This window comes from Vavraia culicis (assembly GCF_000192795.1).
Source record: "Vavraia culicis subsp. floridensis unplaced genomic scaffold supercont1.22, whole genome shotgun sequence".
Classification (NCBI taxonomy): Eukaryota; Fungi; Microsporidia; family Pleistophoridae; genus Vavraia; species Vavraia culicis.
Window position 1 is genome coordinate 33,359 of NW_007360625.1, and position 14,014 is coordinate 47,372.

A 14,014-nucleotide genomic window follows, 5' to 3' on the forward strand; every position below is an offset into this window, starting at 1 on the left:
TTTATTAACACCTCTTTGTGAACTAATATTAAATTTAACATATTCTGTAACTTTTTGATGTCCTTAATTACCGAAGTAGCGCCCATTTTTTCCCTTCATTGTTAGTTTTGCGAAGTGTTCTGTTTGGTTCTTTGCGCACACATAATACATCATGTTATAAGTTTTGTTTTCAGTCACGGAAGAACATTGCTCTAAATTGCATGTCCGTTTGAAAATCAAACAACTTAACAGGACATTAATAAGAGAAAATTCGTTGCAGATAAATGTCGTTGTTCCGTGCACAAGTGCCCTCGGATATGTTTGTACCAACCATTAATATTGTATTGGTTGGTGTTAGCTGGTATTGCAACGTAATTGTGCAGCACATCCCAATCTCGACAAAATTTTTGATTTGCTCAATTTTTTGTGTTTAACGATGAATTATGGGCCCCTAACATGCTCGAAAACCTGTTAACAGAAAAGTACAGACCCAAAGAGATTGATAACGTAGTCGGAAACCAAGAGACGATAAAATCCATACAAAGCATCTTGAATGCCAATTCTATGCCACATTTACTATTTAACGGGCCATCTGGCACCGGTAAAACTACAGTGGCCAAAATAATTGGCGAAAAAATCGTAAGCGATAAAAAGCATGTTTTAGAGTTGAATGCAAGTGATGAAAGAGGGATAGACACCGTAAGAACAACCATAAAAAACTTTTCGATGCGACTGAGCACGGGTCTTAAGGTCATCATCTTAGATGAGTGTGATTCTATGACGGTTGCTGCGCAACAGGCGATGAGAAGAACCATGGAAATGTGTACCGGGGATTGCAGGTTTATTCTTGTGTGTAATAATATCCAAAAGATATCAGAGCCTATTCAAAGTCGATGTGCCATATTCACGTTCAACAAAATAAAAAACGAAGATATGAAAACCAGATTGAACGAGATTGTAGCCAACGAAAACTTGAATTTATCGGAAGAAGCGCTAAATACCATCTTGTTTCTATCAGACAGTGATATGCGGCAGGCGATAAACATTCTGCAATCCGCTCTCTACTCAAAACAAGTGGATGAGAATGCAATTTTAAAGATAACTGGACAGCCTTCGCCTAAGCTAATAGAAAACATCATAATTTTACTCCTTAAGAATAAAATGGCAGAGGCGTTGAGTAAATTTGACTGCATTTGGGAGGATGGTTATGATCCCCAAGATTTGTTGGTGTCCTTTTTTCGGGTAGCCAAGAATATGGACAATTACGAGATTTTGAAGTGTATTTCAAAATATCAGCTGAGATTATTCGAAGGCGTAGGGTCAAAATTGCAGTTCTACTCGCTCCTGCGTGATATTTCTTTCGTTTGATTAAACCAATGCTGCCATTTAATGTATCATTCATGTTTTTGGATTATTACGTATCTTTGGCCAGGATTACGCGTATATCGGTATAATTTAGCCGATAAAATCCACAATAAATACTTGTCGTCAGGTTGATTTTTCAGTTTTTGTAATTATCCCGTTAGAATGTGCAAATAAATTACCATTTACTGTCATCGTCATAGCCAAAAAAAGGAATCGATAAAAATATGCAGAAAGATAGTACTCTTATAGCAAGGCATCGATTTTAAAATTCAAATAAGTAACTCGGACAATTGTATTTGATCTCGAGGTATTACGAGATTAACGGTGATAAGTTGTTTATTATTTCAATTACATCTTAAGGGTACTGCAACATTACACCAAAAAGACAAATATTGGTCTTTTTAGAGATTCAATTACGACAGTAAAGCTTCAATATAAATAGTGCTATCCAAAAAGAAAGGAGCATTTGTGATAGGACATATAACTTTTCTGTGATTGGGTGGTTAATTTGAAACTTGGTGGATTACTGGTATAAATCTGGTAAGATTAAACTGTGCTAACCTAAAGTCGTATAAACAGGGCAAAAGGCATAAATCGAAGTGAGTATTTGATTTATTGGGTAGAAATACGCTTTGGAACATGAAGGTTATGAGAGAGCCCTTTGTCCGCATTTCAAGAAACGGACCAAGAAGTATTTGTACCAAAAAGGGTGAAGAATACACTCGATAAGTAAGCTTTTAAAGCATAAACACGCTTTTAAAAAGCTTTTATTTCATTCGGAAATTGATTGGATATGTTTAGCTATCTCGATTTTTAGACCGAATAAAACAGCTCAAAAACTAACTGGAAAATAGGAAGTATATTTTTTGCTATATTTGCTAAAAGCACGTTCTTCACGGTGTTCTCGATAGACAAACGACTTTTTTATAGCGATTTCTGTAATATGTGCGTTCTGAAATCTTTACTGTGCATTCGGATTATCATTCCAATGTATTTTAAAAATAAAAAAAATTTACCCCTCGATGGCGATAAGTGAGGAGGAGTTCGATTCATCTGTCAACGCAAACACGCTCAAAGAAAAGACAGTCATTGTTGCTGATGCAGACAGGAAGGATTACGTTAGGATCACAAGTGTGACCAAGGTAAAAACAGGGAAGCATGGAGCGGCCAAGGTGATGATATCCGGAAAGAACATAAGAACAAACCTGAAAGCCGAAATGAGTTTCTCGGGCGGATCAAAAGTATACGTTGTTATACCAGTGAAAAAGACTTACGTGCTCGTCGATTTTGACGAGGAGGAGGACTGCATCTATGCCGATCCGTTGATATCGACCGGCTATACCGAGATGGAGACTCTACATTGCAATGAAATCGAAAAAGATAGAGTTAAATTGTTGTTGGAGACTATTAAAAGTGCGGGTGAGGATGCTGTCATACAGTTTGCGACGGTCAGCTGTCCAGGAATGGTTTTGCTTGAGGAGATTGCTGTTGTTGGGTCGAAAAGGAGTGTCCCAAAGAGAGCGAGAGGGTGAATTATCCGTTTTTTAATAAAACTTTTGTTAGCGCGATTATACGGTATTCCTGAGTAACTGTCATATACAGTTAAACTTGTAAATTTTTTATTAACGATGTGTTTATTTTTGGTCTGTAAAATATTGTTTGTGCTGAATTGTAGCAGATTGCTGGCCACAGAGCTGGGCCAGTTCTTTTATTATTTGTTGGTTAAATTAGAGCTATCCAAACATCAATCATTTGTGTAATGCATTTTAGCGACAAAGTCAGCAGATGTTCCATCAGAAACAGGTGTATTTCCCTGACTTCTTGCGTACATTAATATTTAAAGAGAAGCAGCGCCGCTATCGTTGAAAGATATTTCGTTTAATATTTACATTGAGAGATCGAGTTCAACAAATATTTACTGTTCTAACACAGATATGTCCAATTATGTCTTAGTGGATATCTTTAATTTTTGTACTTGTTCGTTTCAGTACATCTTGCAGTATAATTATTTATTAAAGCTTTTCAACGCAGAGCTTTATTCTACTCATTAATTAAGATCGTAATGAGATGCTCATCTCCAAGCGATGCACTAGAAGAACTTTTTTGCCATGATACAATCAAATGGCAAACAAACACTTTACTGAAAAAAGTACGAATGTTTGTATTGAAAAAGCGGAGGGCTGCAATCAATAGGAATGTGTCCTCAACGAAAAGCTGTGCGTGGGCAAAGATAACATAAACATTTCAAATTCATGTGTGATTGTGTATTCTATCAAACATAAACACTGACGCACTGGTTTGCACAGCTAACTTTTCGCACTTGGCGGCACAAACTGTACGTTTATTTACTTTTAAACCGAGCAGGAGTAGTTTGGTTCTTTCCGCTTACCTTTAAAGGGTGGTCAGGTAGTAATGCGGAATGTTTCCCAGGAATGTTGTATCTCGCTGGGCCATTCCAAATTATGTGTTCATTAATTTAATTCGCAATTAAACCATTCTACGCCTATGAACCTGTGTAAATTATCATGGCACTATTTAATATTATTTACTAGTACTATTTATTTTAAAATAGCCCTATATGATACAAAATTGCATATCAAAGATATAAAATTGTTTAAAGACATCTCTCTTTGCCAACGCTGATAAAACTGCTTTCCTGCGTTAAGTAAATTATTTGTGAAACTACATTTATTGAACACAATTTCATGAACAGTAAAACCGTCACCTACTCATCTTGAGCGTAAATTAAACATTAAAATAATACGAATTGAGTATTTTTCACAAACCTAGTTTAGTTTATGTGGTATGATAAATAAACTACTCTCAATATAAGAATCCAGCTTGTCAAAGTAGATGCATTCTACACCGTGATCTTCCCTAGAAACAGCAAAACCGAATATTTAAAGATGTTTTGTACCAGATATCCTGTTATGTACAAAAGATGATGTAATATTGCTTAGAACGGCATAAACGACTAATAGATATTTACTACTCCATTTCCAATTTCAAGAAAGACTTTTATTTAATAATTTACGATTTCCTTCGCTTTAGAACAAATCCTACAATTGCCAGCACTATTATGACAACGAAGAATATCACAATACACCAAATTATGGTCTTCTTATGTCGTTGCCAGAATGACTTATCTTTATCGGCCGGTTCCGATTCTGGGCCACCCAACAGTCCAAACATTGAACCCGATTCACCACTACTATCAGCTGATTCCTGTCCCGCAGTCGGTGACTCTTCCCCCTCTTTTTTCTCCTCATCTGTTTTAGCAACCTCGCCCTCTTTCTTAGGATCTTCTCCAGTAGCCTTGGCTGGTGGCTCAGCTTTGGTTGCTGGAGGAGCTTCTGCCCTTACACAAACCAAGAACAGGTCTAATAGAACAGCTAGCATGAAAATAAAAGATGAATGATTAATCCTCATGAGATGCTGAATTCTTCTTTCTTATATACGTTTGGAAACAATTTGATCACTGATTTCTTAATTAGTGGGCTAATCATTTGAATCGAGGAAAAGAAACTAATTGATTATTTGCTCTCGTGATACGAACCGTACATTTATTATTCATTAAATTCTGATTGAGTAGAAGCTGCGATTAATCAAATTTAGCAACTTAATGTGATTAAAAATATTCAGTTTTGTGCACAAATATGTTATATAGTTTCAATTTGCGAATCTATGTTGTTGTCGACAAGCCTGAAGTACAGATCCTAATAATTTGTTACATTTTGGGAAAAAGGAGTTTTCTGTACAAAAATGGTTATTGGTTAATGACACGTACCTGCAATTGAGAGCTGTTAGGTGTAAATGACACTTGAAAAGCTGTCTTAAGAAATATAACAAAGTATATTTATGTGAGGTATGTATAACTTATGATGTAAAATTTTACTAGAACGAAAACGTGTGTTTGATCTAATGTGATGATTGCTTGACAATATATGAGATGGTGTGATGTCGAGCAAATATTTTTAATTAATTATATTAACAGTGTCATATGCTGGAAGTGTAGTACGTTTAATTATCTTGACTGTTGTAGGGCCATTATATGAGCTCAAACCATGAATATATTACATATGAGAATCAAACAGAATTTACCCACTGTACTTCCATACCAAGTAGTATTTTGAGCATTAAAACTATCATTGTGACATGGTTACATATTTGCAGTCATGTACAAGACGAATCAGCTATTGAACCGCACACCGTGCCCCTTTTCCTGCTTGTTGCCAGGCTAAACAATTAGTAACCCTTAATTCACAATAAATTTCCCATTTAGGCGTGTAATTATGGTGCAATTTACGGGGATGACTCCGTGGTGTTAGGCTTTACAATAAAAATATGATCGAAAATTCGCAGATGACCAACATGAATGTTTACTTCGTCCGTAATGCAACAATCAAAAAAATGTTATACACCGGCAATCACCTCAGACCACAGACATTGTAATAGACAGAGTTGATTTACGGAAATATTTCTGAAAAAAATTCAGCATTAGCTTGATTTAATTACCATGTAATCTATAAGCGTTCCTTCTGTACTGATGAGAAGATTAGTTTTTGACCTATTAAAATTACGTCATTTTATTGGCGGGTGATAAGTGAAACAACGACTCTTCGATATTTTTGTATTGCTAAAAACACAACGAAACTTGTAATAGCTTACAGTGTGTATTGAACAAAACATGAGCATATAATGTTGCAACGCTACAAATTACCATGTTACAAACAAAAATGGTTGCTATCTCGTACAAAACGTGGTTTCTTCATAAACATTGTTTTTTTGTTAATTAAAAAGCTATGCAACGATATTCGTTGCCTCTGTGGTTATATTTGGAAATAAGGACAATTTTCTATTAAAACTGCCATATATGGTGAATAAATCAGTTATGCCCACAAAGATAGTGGAATATTCAATTCTTTGCGTTGTTTTCATTTTTCGCAGATTGTAGAATAGTTAAAATGAGTTATTCAATTTAATAATAAGAGCTTGTAAAATTAACATGTGTAGTACCATTCTACCGTTGGATGATTGCACATTGGAACTTCGTAAGACTGAATCAGAAGCGGCTCCTTTATAACAGAAGAACTTATAATTGGTTGATACTTGCGATCAAGCACTCAATGAATGATTTTGCCGTAGTAATTATATGAGAAATCTCATAAATAATTGCAAAAACATACAGTTATATAGTTTCTGAGTTGTTTTGGCGCTATTAATTATTATTATAATTGTGGCCATAACCACGGTACTTATTTAGGCATTTGGTGTTTATCATGTTAGCAAACAATAAGATGGATCATATACCGCAATCTTTAGGGCTGTTAGCTTCAACAGCAATAGTTCCGTAATTAAACTGTAACCGCTCAGTATACATCTAAAGGATAAGAATAAATTCAAATTTTAGATTAGTACTAGACTGTTAATTTGAAAATAGTTGGTTGGACATGTCCGAATCCTTGTAAACTGTACTTGTAGAGTAAATTAGAAAGATTTCTAAATGCACCAACGAGCAACATATCGCAAAGCAAGTTATGTTAAGAAATATGGATGTGCGCTTTGAATTTGAGAGCCATAATGGTTAGATATACAAGAATAGGAATGTGCATTTGTTGACAATTGGTGATAATGTTGCTATATGAGGAAATATTATAAATATGGTTTTATAAACAATCCTGGAAGAGTTCAGTGACAAACGGAGCGCTCCGCATCCTGCAAAACTTTGTCAATGTTTTCGAATAAATGAAAATTTAGAATACAACTAACAAATAATTGGTCAGCAAATTTTAACTACTAATTATTTGATAAATGGATTGGTGACCATGAAATCACTCGTATAGGATGTTTATTGGTATTTATCCCGGCATCAGCAGTTATCCAATGCTTCATATAATGTTGAAAACATGCTGAGATTATGTTATAGCAATAACAAAATTTTATGCGCTTCAAGTAAAATATTTTTCTTGGCAAGTGAAGCAGAATTTTGCAATTAATATCAGATTCGTTTATTGTATACTCTGAATAACTCAAATTAAACCTGTGAGCCGTATCGAAAAGTACATCCTAAACATAAAAGAGAGAGATGTAATAGTGTATGTTTCTTTAACAGAATGCAAAAATTGGCATATGTAGCTGTACAAATCAAATAAGGAATGATTCTGTTGTCTGGGAGGTAGCATGCAGTTTCAACTGATAAGAGGTACGCGATAAAGATTGCGTATGAACACCGCGGAATGGTTATTATAAAAATAAATATAACGGAGAATCGGTTTGATGCTATCCGGAGATTAAACTACAAAACGCTCATAATCAGTATGATAAACTTTATTTCTTGAAAAGAGCAAAGACCACACCAGCTATAACCGCGATTACGATGACAACCAAAAAAATTATGATGTACGTTCTATATTTCGTGAAGAACGACTCCTTTCCTTTCTTTGAACCTTTATTCTTACTTTTACCGAACCAGTTACCTACACCACCGCCCTCACTTTTCTCCTCGCTAGCCAATGGTGCTCCTTGCCCCTCCTCTGCAGCCGGAGAGACATCACCATCCTCATTCTGATGCTTTTTCCCGATTGTTGACTGACACTTTGCCCTATACACATTAGATAGCATAACTAGCACAATTAAAATAAAAGCGTACTGATAAAACTTCCTGTCCATTCTTTTACTTAGATGGTTTCTTTAAATACTTTTCGTCTTAAGTTTATAACCAATCGCAAATATTGGGCGGCACCTTCCACTCAGTACGCCGCCTGCTATTTACCGTTCCCGCAATGTTTTGTTATTTTTTTTCAAACAATCTATAACAATAAGTTTTATTTCCCCTTTTTGCGTATACAAATTAAACATTCTATGACGGTATCCAACCACACTATTCATGTTAAAAACTGTAAAATCATTATATTGCAGGAATATTACTCCAATTGTTTATGATTTTTCACAAAATTTAGCATCTTTTGAACCTCTTCCTAATAACATCCATCTTTGTTATCGGCTCAGTTTCCTCACTACTAATCTCATTCATGTTTTTGTTCTTATCTTGAGCCTTCAATCTTTTTATTTTTAAGTCACGTTTTACCAATTTCTCGCTATACTTTGAATATGAAAATTTGTACCCGATACCAACTCTTTTTTCCAAAAAATTGAGCTCAACATCATGATCGTTGGTAAATTTTGTGTTTTCTAAAACTTCTTCGATGTTGTACTTGTTTACCATCGGGGATAAAAATCTTGATTTTGTTATTCCAAATTACTAGTAGTGACTTGAGGGAAGAATTGAGACAACAAATAAATTTAGTTCTGTTTAGCATTTAAGCGGTTTTATTCGAATGAATTATTTATAATATTGTACTGCCATAGCGGTAAAAGGACCGCATCTATTATAATAGGCCTAATTGCACCGAAGTTAAAATATAAGTGGCTTAGTCTTCGTGCTGTGCCTGTTGTAAGAGATAGTTCGTTTAATGTTGATGTGGAGGAACCATTTATAACAGGCTTAGGCCGATAAACCATCTCAATACGTTGCCATTACATGCTAAGCATTCGTAAACATTGATTTACCATAACGCTGTAATCTTTAAACGTATTTTCGTATTGTTTGCATTTTTAATCACAGTGATGAAATTGACGGAGCAGAACGTCCTTTTTGTAAAAATTACGTCTATTTATAGCCCGAACTTTTTTAAATATCTTTCCTTCAAACTACAAGAATGACACTAAATCTTACACACGGAATTATTCCGAAACTCGTATTCAAGTGAACCACACAGAACGTAAACTTTTAGTGGTTGGTGCTTTGTCGCGGTATTAGAACCGCACACGTTAACAATCATCGCAGATAAACACCTATTGGTACGGGAGCGATCGCTGTTTAAAAACCCAAATGCGTATTTCTCCAGTACAAATTTTCGATGATATAACAAATCGTTTTGATAACAAATAAGGATTAATCAAATAATCAATATCAGTGGTTCAATGTGAAATGGAACCATAACCGTGGTATTTATTGCCTATTACTCGATGTACGGCTATGAGATGCAAGAATTTTTGCTAAATATTTGAATGGTAGCTCAGCAGTTTATACCTGTACCTTGCACAAACAAATATTGAAATTGATTAATGACCGTAACGCACGGTTGCAGATAAATTTCTATATCAGGTAAAATTGAACAGAGCAAAAGCTAATGATTCTATTCGTATGTTTTAAAGAAATGCAAAAGTGCTAATTTGTTGCTACACGGCTTATAGTGCAAAGCGTTATCACCAAATTATGAGCATTTGATACTGGTGTGGAACAAAATGAACAGTTCAACAAGTACTTTGGATCTGGAATTGTGGCACGTGCTGATTGTCGAATATTTTTGGTGTAAATTTTTTAATTTGGATGTAATTTTATTTATATGATGTGTTCAACATGTTACCGCCAATAATGCCATGTATTGGTGTCAAAATTGTTACCATTTCATGTCAACAATAAATAAATCATCTTCCTATCACAATTACGTACATGTATAGAGCATTTACTTACCTGTGATTATTGTGTTAGGGGTGCAACTCATAACATGCACGATGGCTCGGCCGCGTTACTCACCGTAAACAGTTTCTAAAAGTGTCCTAAAGTTAAAAAACTTATTTTTGTGGTGCAGAAAACGTTCAGCGATTAAAATAGACATCAAAAGCATGTTTTGGCTGTTGTTAGGGTGTGCAGCGACAACACCGGTCACCACGCGCAACACATGTTTAATTATTCTAGTAAAGTAATTTTTGCCTAACAATGTCTCAATTTACGCCAGTCCTCATTTCTAATTTGTTAACGAACGAATATCAAGACAATTCCGGTGCACACTTTGCAAACATACACACGGCAAAATAACCACGCTTCTGAATCATTTCTTCATCAACAACCTGCAATAATTTCGGAATTGATGATTTCAAGCGGATGCCATGACACGAATCATTTTAGACCATTTTTAGCAATTTTCGATGAACCTGTCGCAGCAATGCGTGATGAGAGGAAGTTCTCCTTATTAACAGGGATACAACAAGGGAAAATACCTCCTTTACCGCCAACTCCTTTACTCCTTTAACTCCTTTTACCAAAGATAGGCTCTAATTGGCTGTTTTCGCTTTAAATTCTAGCAGCACTGGGCGAGACACACATGTTTAATAGAAGCGATGAGTTCTTATTACTTGATGATAACAACGAAATGTTACCTAGAAGAAATATTTTCTTGACTGTGCTTCTGTGCCTGGTGTTCTACTACATTATTCTGTACGACATATATGCCCTGGAGAAATGTACACTTATCAAGCTTAGTCAGCTTGCACTGATGACAATAAACATGATTTCGCTGTTTATCATCCTGCGGATCGATTCAGGCCAGGCCCATTCAGAGAACGATAACAGACCAAGCAGTATAAATTTCGTGAGAGACAATGTCCTGTACACCAGAAAGATACCCGTACAGCGGGGCACCACTTTCAGCAGCTCGTTCTACAACGACGATTACTGCGAGAAATGCCTCGTACTACAGAGAGATTTCATAACACACTGCAGATTCTGTGATATGTGCCTGGTAAACAGGGACCACCACTGTGCATGGTTCAACAAGTGTATTGCAGAAAACAATTTCAACATTTTTCTCGGTTTTATTTTGTCTATGACGTTTTCTGCATTCTTGATAGTGAGCGACACCTTTAAAATATTTTCTGCAAAGATTCTCATCAAGCTAAACACTTTCAAGATCGTAGTAGTAATTGTTGTTATGCTTGCAAGCATGTCCTTATTCGTTTTATCGGCTATTCTGTCCCTCCAGTACCTGTTGTCGCTCGTTCTGGGAATCAGTACCAAGAAGCTGTTAAACGGTGAGTGGGAATGGACATCAATACGATTTTTTAGGGGCATCAGGCGTAAAAAAATGCTTGAGGTCGTTGATATTGACGAATAAATAAGGCATATACAGAAAAAGTATGTTGGTGTTGGCTGTACAAGTTTTATAAACATTTTTTATACATGCGAAGCAGGGAAGCGTACAGCTGATCCTTCGTTGGTGTTTGTACCTTATTGCTGTGTTAGATGAGCTGATCAATTTTGTTACACTGTAAGGCGTTACATTCAATGCTGATTATTCTTGCACTGGGGTGTTTTATTACAGACTGGGACTTGACTCCTGAACCAAAAGCTGAGGAAGCCACGGTAAATGCCGTTGACGCATCGAGAAAATGGTATTAAGTGGAGGTAGGAGAACTGTATGGTATCAATAATTAAATACATTTTTAGGAAAAGATGCATTCAGCGTTAAAATGAAAGATTATGTTTTAACCGATTGAGTTGAATACCTGTGTGGCACACCCACATACAAGTAAAGCTTTTAATTGGACCGTAACAGTCCTAAAAAGAATTGTACAGTCTTTACAAGATGGGCCTGGAGACCAAAATATTTTAGGAAGGCACAGGTTGCACATGAGGTAACTGTACAAAAATACTTGATTTCGGCACAGGGGATGCGAGGGTGCAACAACCCGCAGAGAATGCTAAAGTTTTGTGGAGTACTAACACGAGCATTTTATAGATCATTTTTACTTACCAATACATCACAAGCGTTGTTCGCATCACAAATATACTGCAATAATTTATAAAAATGTTATCTGCTGTTTTTAATACAACAAAGGCATCTCTCGCATCAACTGCGATACGAACTTTTATTTGATAGTTGTTCGCATCTCGTTTGCTGGTTAAACTTAACGAAGGAACAATTAAGTACCATTTAGTGGATTCTTATCAATAATGAACTTTTACTATCTCAGAGGCTACTCAAATACTAACAATAGTTCAATCATCACCATGTTCATACCTTAAGTTCTATGACTGGTACTCGCAAACCTACTACCCCGAGCGAGGAGGTACAACACTATATTCTCATATTTGTTCATCACAGGAGGACAGTGAACCACTGCATTCCACTAATTCGTTCACTTTCACGTTCTATTCTTTGGTTACACTGAACCATAAACTACCATATGATGATAACATTACGCACATATTTTTACTTTACTCCAAGGTTATACACACAGCACCTTTATCATTGTAAAGGTACAATTGTATGAGGATGTACCACACATATAATTACCGTACAAATAGTTTTGAATATGAGATGTAAAGCTTGAATGCTAGAGAGCTTTCAATAATTTCACATAAATTGGCGGTCTACCTAATTTTTTTCTCTAAAAGTCGTTTATTTGTATCCTCACACATCAACAGCCAAAGCAACACACTTCCTAACACGCACTTCACCTTCACCGTAATTCTACTTTTATCGATACGTGTTCCCTATGAAAGTCCATCAACATAAACCATCTCTTGAGAATTATCCAATGGTTCTGCCGGAGAGAAACTCTGCCAATCCGCTTAGATCTTATAAAATTATTGAAGGTTATCTAGTACCATAAGCGCATCCTTTCCAAATTCATTGTTATTGCTGTTGTTAGGCACTGTCCAATCAAATGCTATTTTTTGGTATATCAGAATCTTCCAGAACAACATTTGCAAATATCCATCCCATTTCTTGGATTGAAGAAGAGTGATGTGGTAAAATTCCCTATTTATAAAGGGTTTACCGCTCTCTATAATGGCAAAGTATCTCTTTATATTCAATTTTTTTATATCATCTAGAACGTTTTTCACTTCTTTCAAATCCACGCTATATTCCTCAAGGTTATAACGCCTTAGCACTGCGCCGTAGAGCATTATCAGGTTATCATTTATGTCCAGGCCAACCAAGTAATTTAAAGCGTTCCTGGCGATTTTTTTGTTCATTATTTCCTTCTCAAAAAGTAGATCGATGTAAAAATTATGGTTATTGTTCGCTAACAGGAAGAATCCTATGTAGCTCTCCAGCTGTGGTGATATTTTTATGAAATATTCGCAGTGAACGTTGTTATTGGTGTCATCATCGATTACATAGCTGTAAAACGACGGGAAGGACGTTTGCTGGAAATAATCACCGTACTTGACCCTGATCTTGCGCATCCATTCGCCAACAAAAGGCTGACTATCGCAGTATCGTAACAGATTAATTAGGAGGATAGTTGTCGTTGAATTATAGAGCAGCATCTTTTCGATTAGTACTAGCAGATTTTTTGGTTCTGCTAATTTCGTAAATTTAGTTTTTATGAGCTTCTTTAAAACTGCTACGCAAGAATATGTTAATATTTCTGGCAGCAGATTGCTGTCAGGTGATTTTAAAAATTGGCATAGCGCCGGATACTTCTGACTAATGGTATCTGATACCTCGTCATTATCCAGGTCATATTTGTAGACCATAGGGGGTAAGCAACTTAAAAAAATTTGAACAATCACAGAAATGTTGTGCTATAAGCAGATATTGCCAACAGAGAATGCGGTAATGCAGTACAAGAAGTTTTGAAATTCTTGTAATGGGAAAAGAACCTCTAACAACCACGTATGTAGGGTGCTGTGGGCTTTTACAGCTATTTTTAGACACATGAGGTTAATTACTGTGTTGTGAGTAGCAAAATTTTACCTGTATAACACGAATAAGAATACGGGAATGACCATCTGCACTCTGTAAATGAAATCAATCACATACGTTGAACCATCATTTTTTCACCAACAGTACAATTATTTTTCTTCTTACATAAC

The 14,014-nt window shown here is 35.8% G+C and overlaps 6 protein-coding genes across 6 annotated transcripts; 3 read left to right on the forward strand and 3 right to left on the reverse strand.

Moving 5' to 3' along the window:
- Nucleotides 1-435: 435 nt before the first annotated feature.
- Nucleotides 436-1,364, forward strand: VCUG_01437 (uncharacterized protein; the record flags this gene model as incomplete). The annotated part of the gene is made up of 1 exon (XM_008076265.1): nucleotides 436-1,364. The coding sequence occupies one exon, from the start codon at nucleotides 436-438 to the stop codon at nucleotides 1,345-1,347; it is 912 nt and encodes a 303-aa protein (XP_008074456.1). The 3' UTR covers nucleotides 1,348-1,364.
- A 1,002-nt stretch (nucleotides 1,365-2,366) lies between these two features.
- Nucleotides 2,367-2,912, forward strand: VCUG_01438 (uncharacterized protein; the record flags this gene model as incomplete). Its single annotated transcript, XM_008076266.1, has 1 exon — nucleotides 2,367-2,912. The coding sequence occupies one exon, from the start codon at nucleotides 2,367-2,369 to the stop codon at nucleotides 2,874-2,876; it is 510 nt and encodes a 169-aa protein (XP_008074457.1). The 3' UTR covers nucleotides 2,877-2,912.
- Nucleotides 2,913-4,374: 1,462 nt separating this feature from the next.
- VCUG_01439 (uncharacterized protein) lies at nucleotides 4,375-4,818 on the reverse strand (the record flags this gene model as incomplete). Its single annotated transcript, XM_008076267.1, has 1 exon — nucleotides 4,375-4,818. Exon 1 carries the CDS (start codon nucleotides 4,771-4,773, stop codon nucleotides 4,375-4,377), a length of 399 nt encoding a protein of 132 aa, XP_008074458.1. The 5' UTR covers nucleotides 4,774-4,818.
- A 2,838-nt stretch (nucleotides 4,819-7,656) lies between these two features.
- VCUG_01440 (uncharacterized protein) lies at nucleotides 7,657-8,555 on the reverse strand. Its single transcript, XM_008076268.1, has one exon. The coding sequence runs from the start codon at nucleotides 8,011-8,013 to the stop codon at nucleotides 7,672-7,674; it is 342 nt and encodes a 113-aa protein (XP_008074459.1). The 5' UTR covers nucleotides 8,014-8,555; the 3' UTR covers nucleotides 7,657-7,671.
- A 1,956-nt stretch (nucleotides 8,556-10,511) lies between these two features.
- VCUG_01441 (uncharacterized protein) lies at nucleotides 10,512-11,300 on the forward strand (the record flags this gene model as incomplete). Its single annotated transcript, XM_008076269.1, has 1 exon — nucleotides 10,512-11,300. The coding sequence occupies one exon, from the start codon at nucleotides 10,512-10,514 to the stop codon at nucleotides 11,298-11,300; it is 789 nt and encodes a 262-aa protein (XP_008074460.1).
- Nucleotides 11,301-12,775: 1,475 nt separating this feature from the next.
- VCUG_01442 (uncharacterized protein) lies at nucleotides 12,776-13,675 on the reverse strand (the record flags this gene model as incomplete). The annotated part of the gene is made up of 1 exon (XM_008076270.1): nucleotides 12,776-13,675. The coding sequence occupies one exon, from the start codon at nucleotides 13,673-13,675 to the stop codon at nucleotides 12,776-12,778; it is 900 nt and encodes a 299-aa protein (XP_008074461.1).
- Nucleotides 13,676-14,014: the final 339 nt, after the last annotated feature.

Coding starts and splice junctions, on each gene's coding strand:
- VCUG_01440 (XM_008076268.1), bottom strand. CDS start 8,013: ATGGACAGGAAGTTTTATCAGTACGCTTTTATTTTAATTGTGCTAGTT.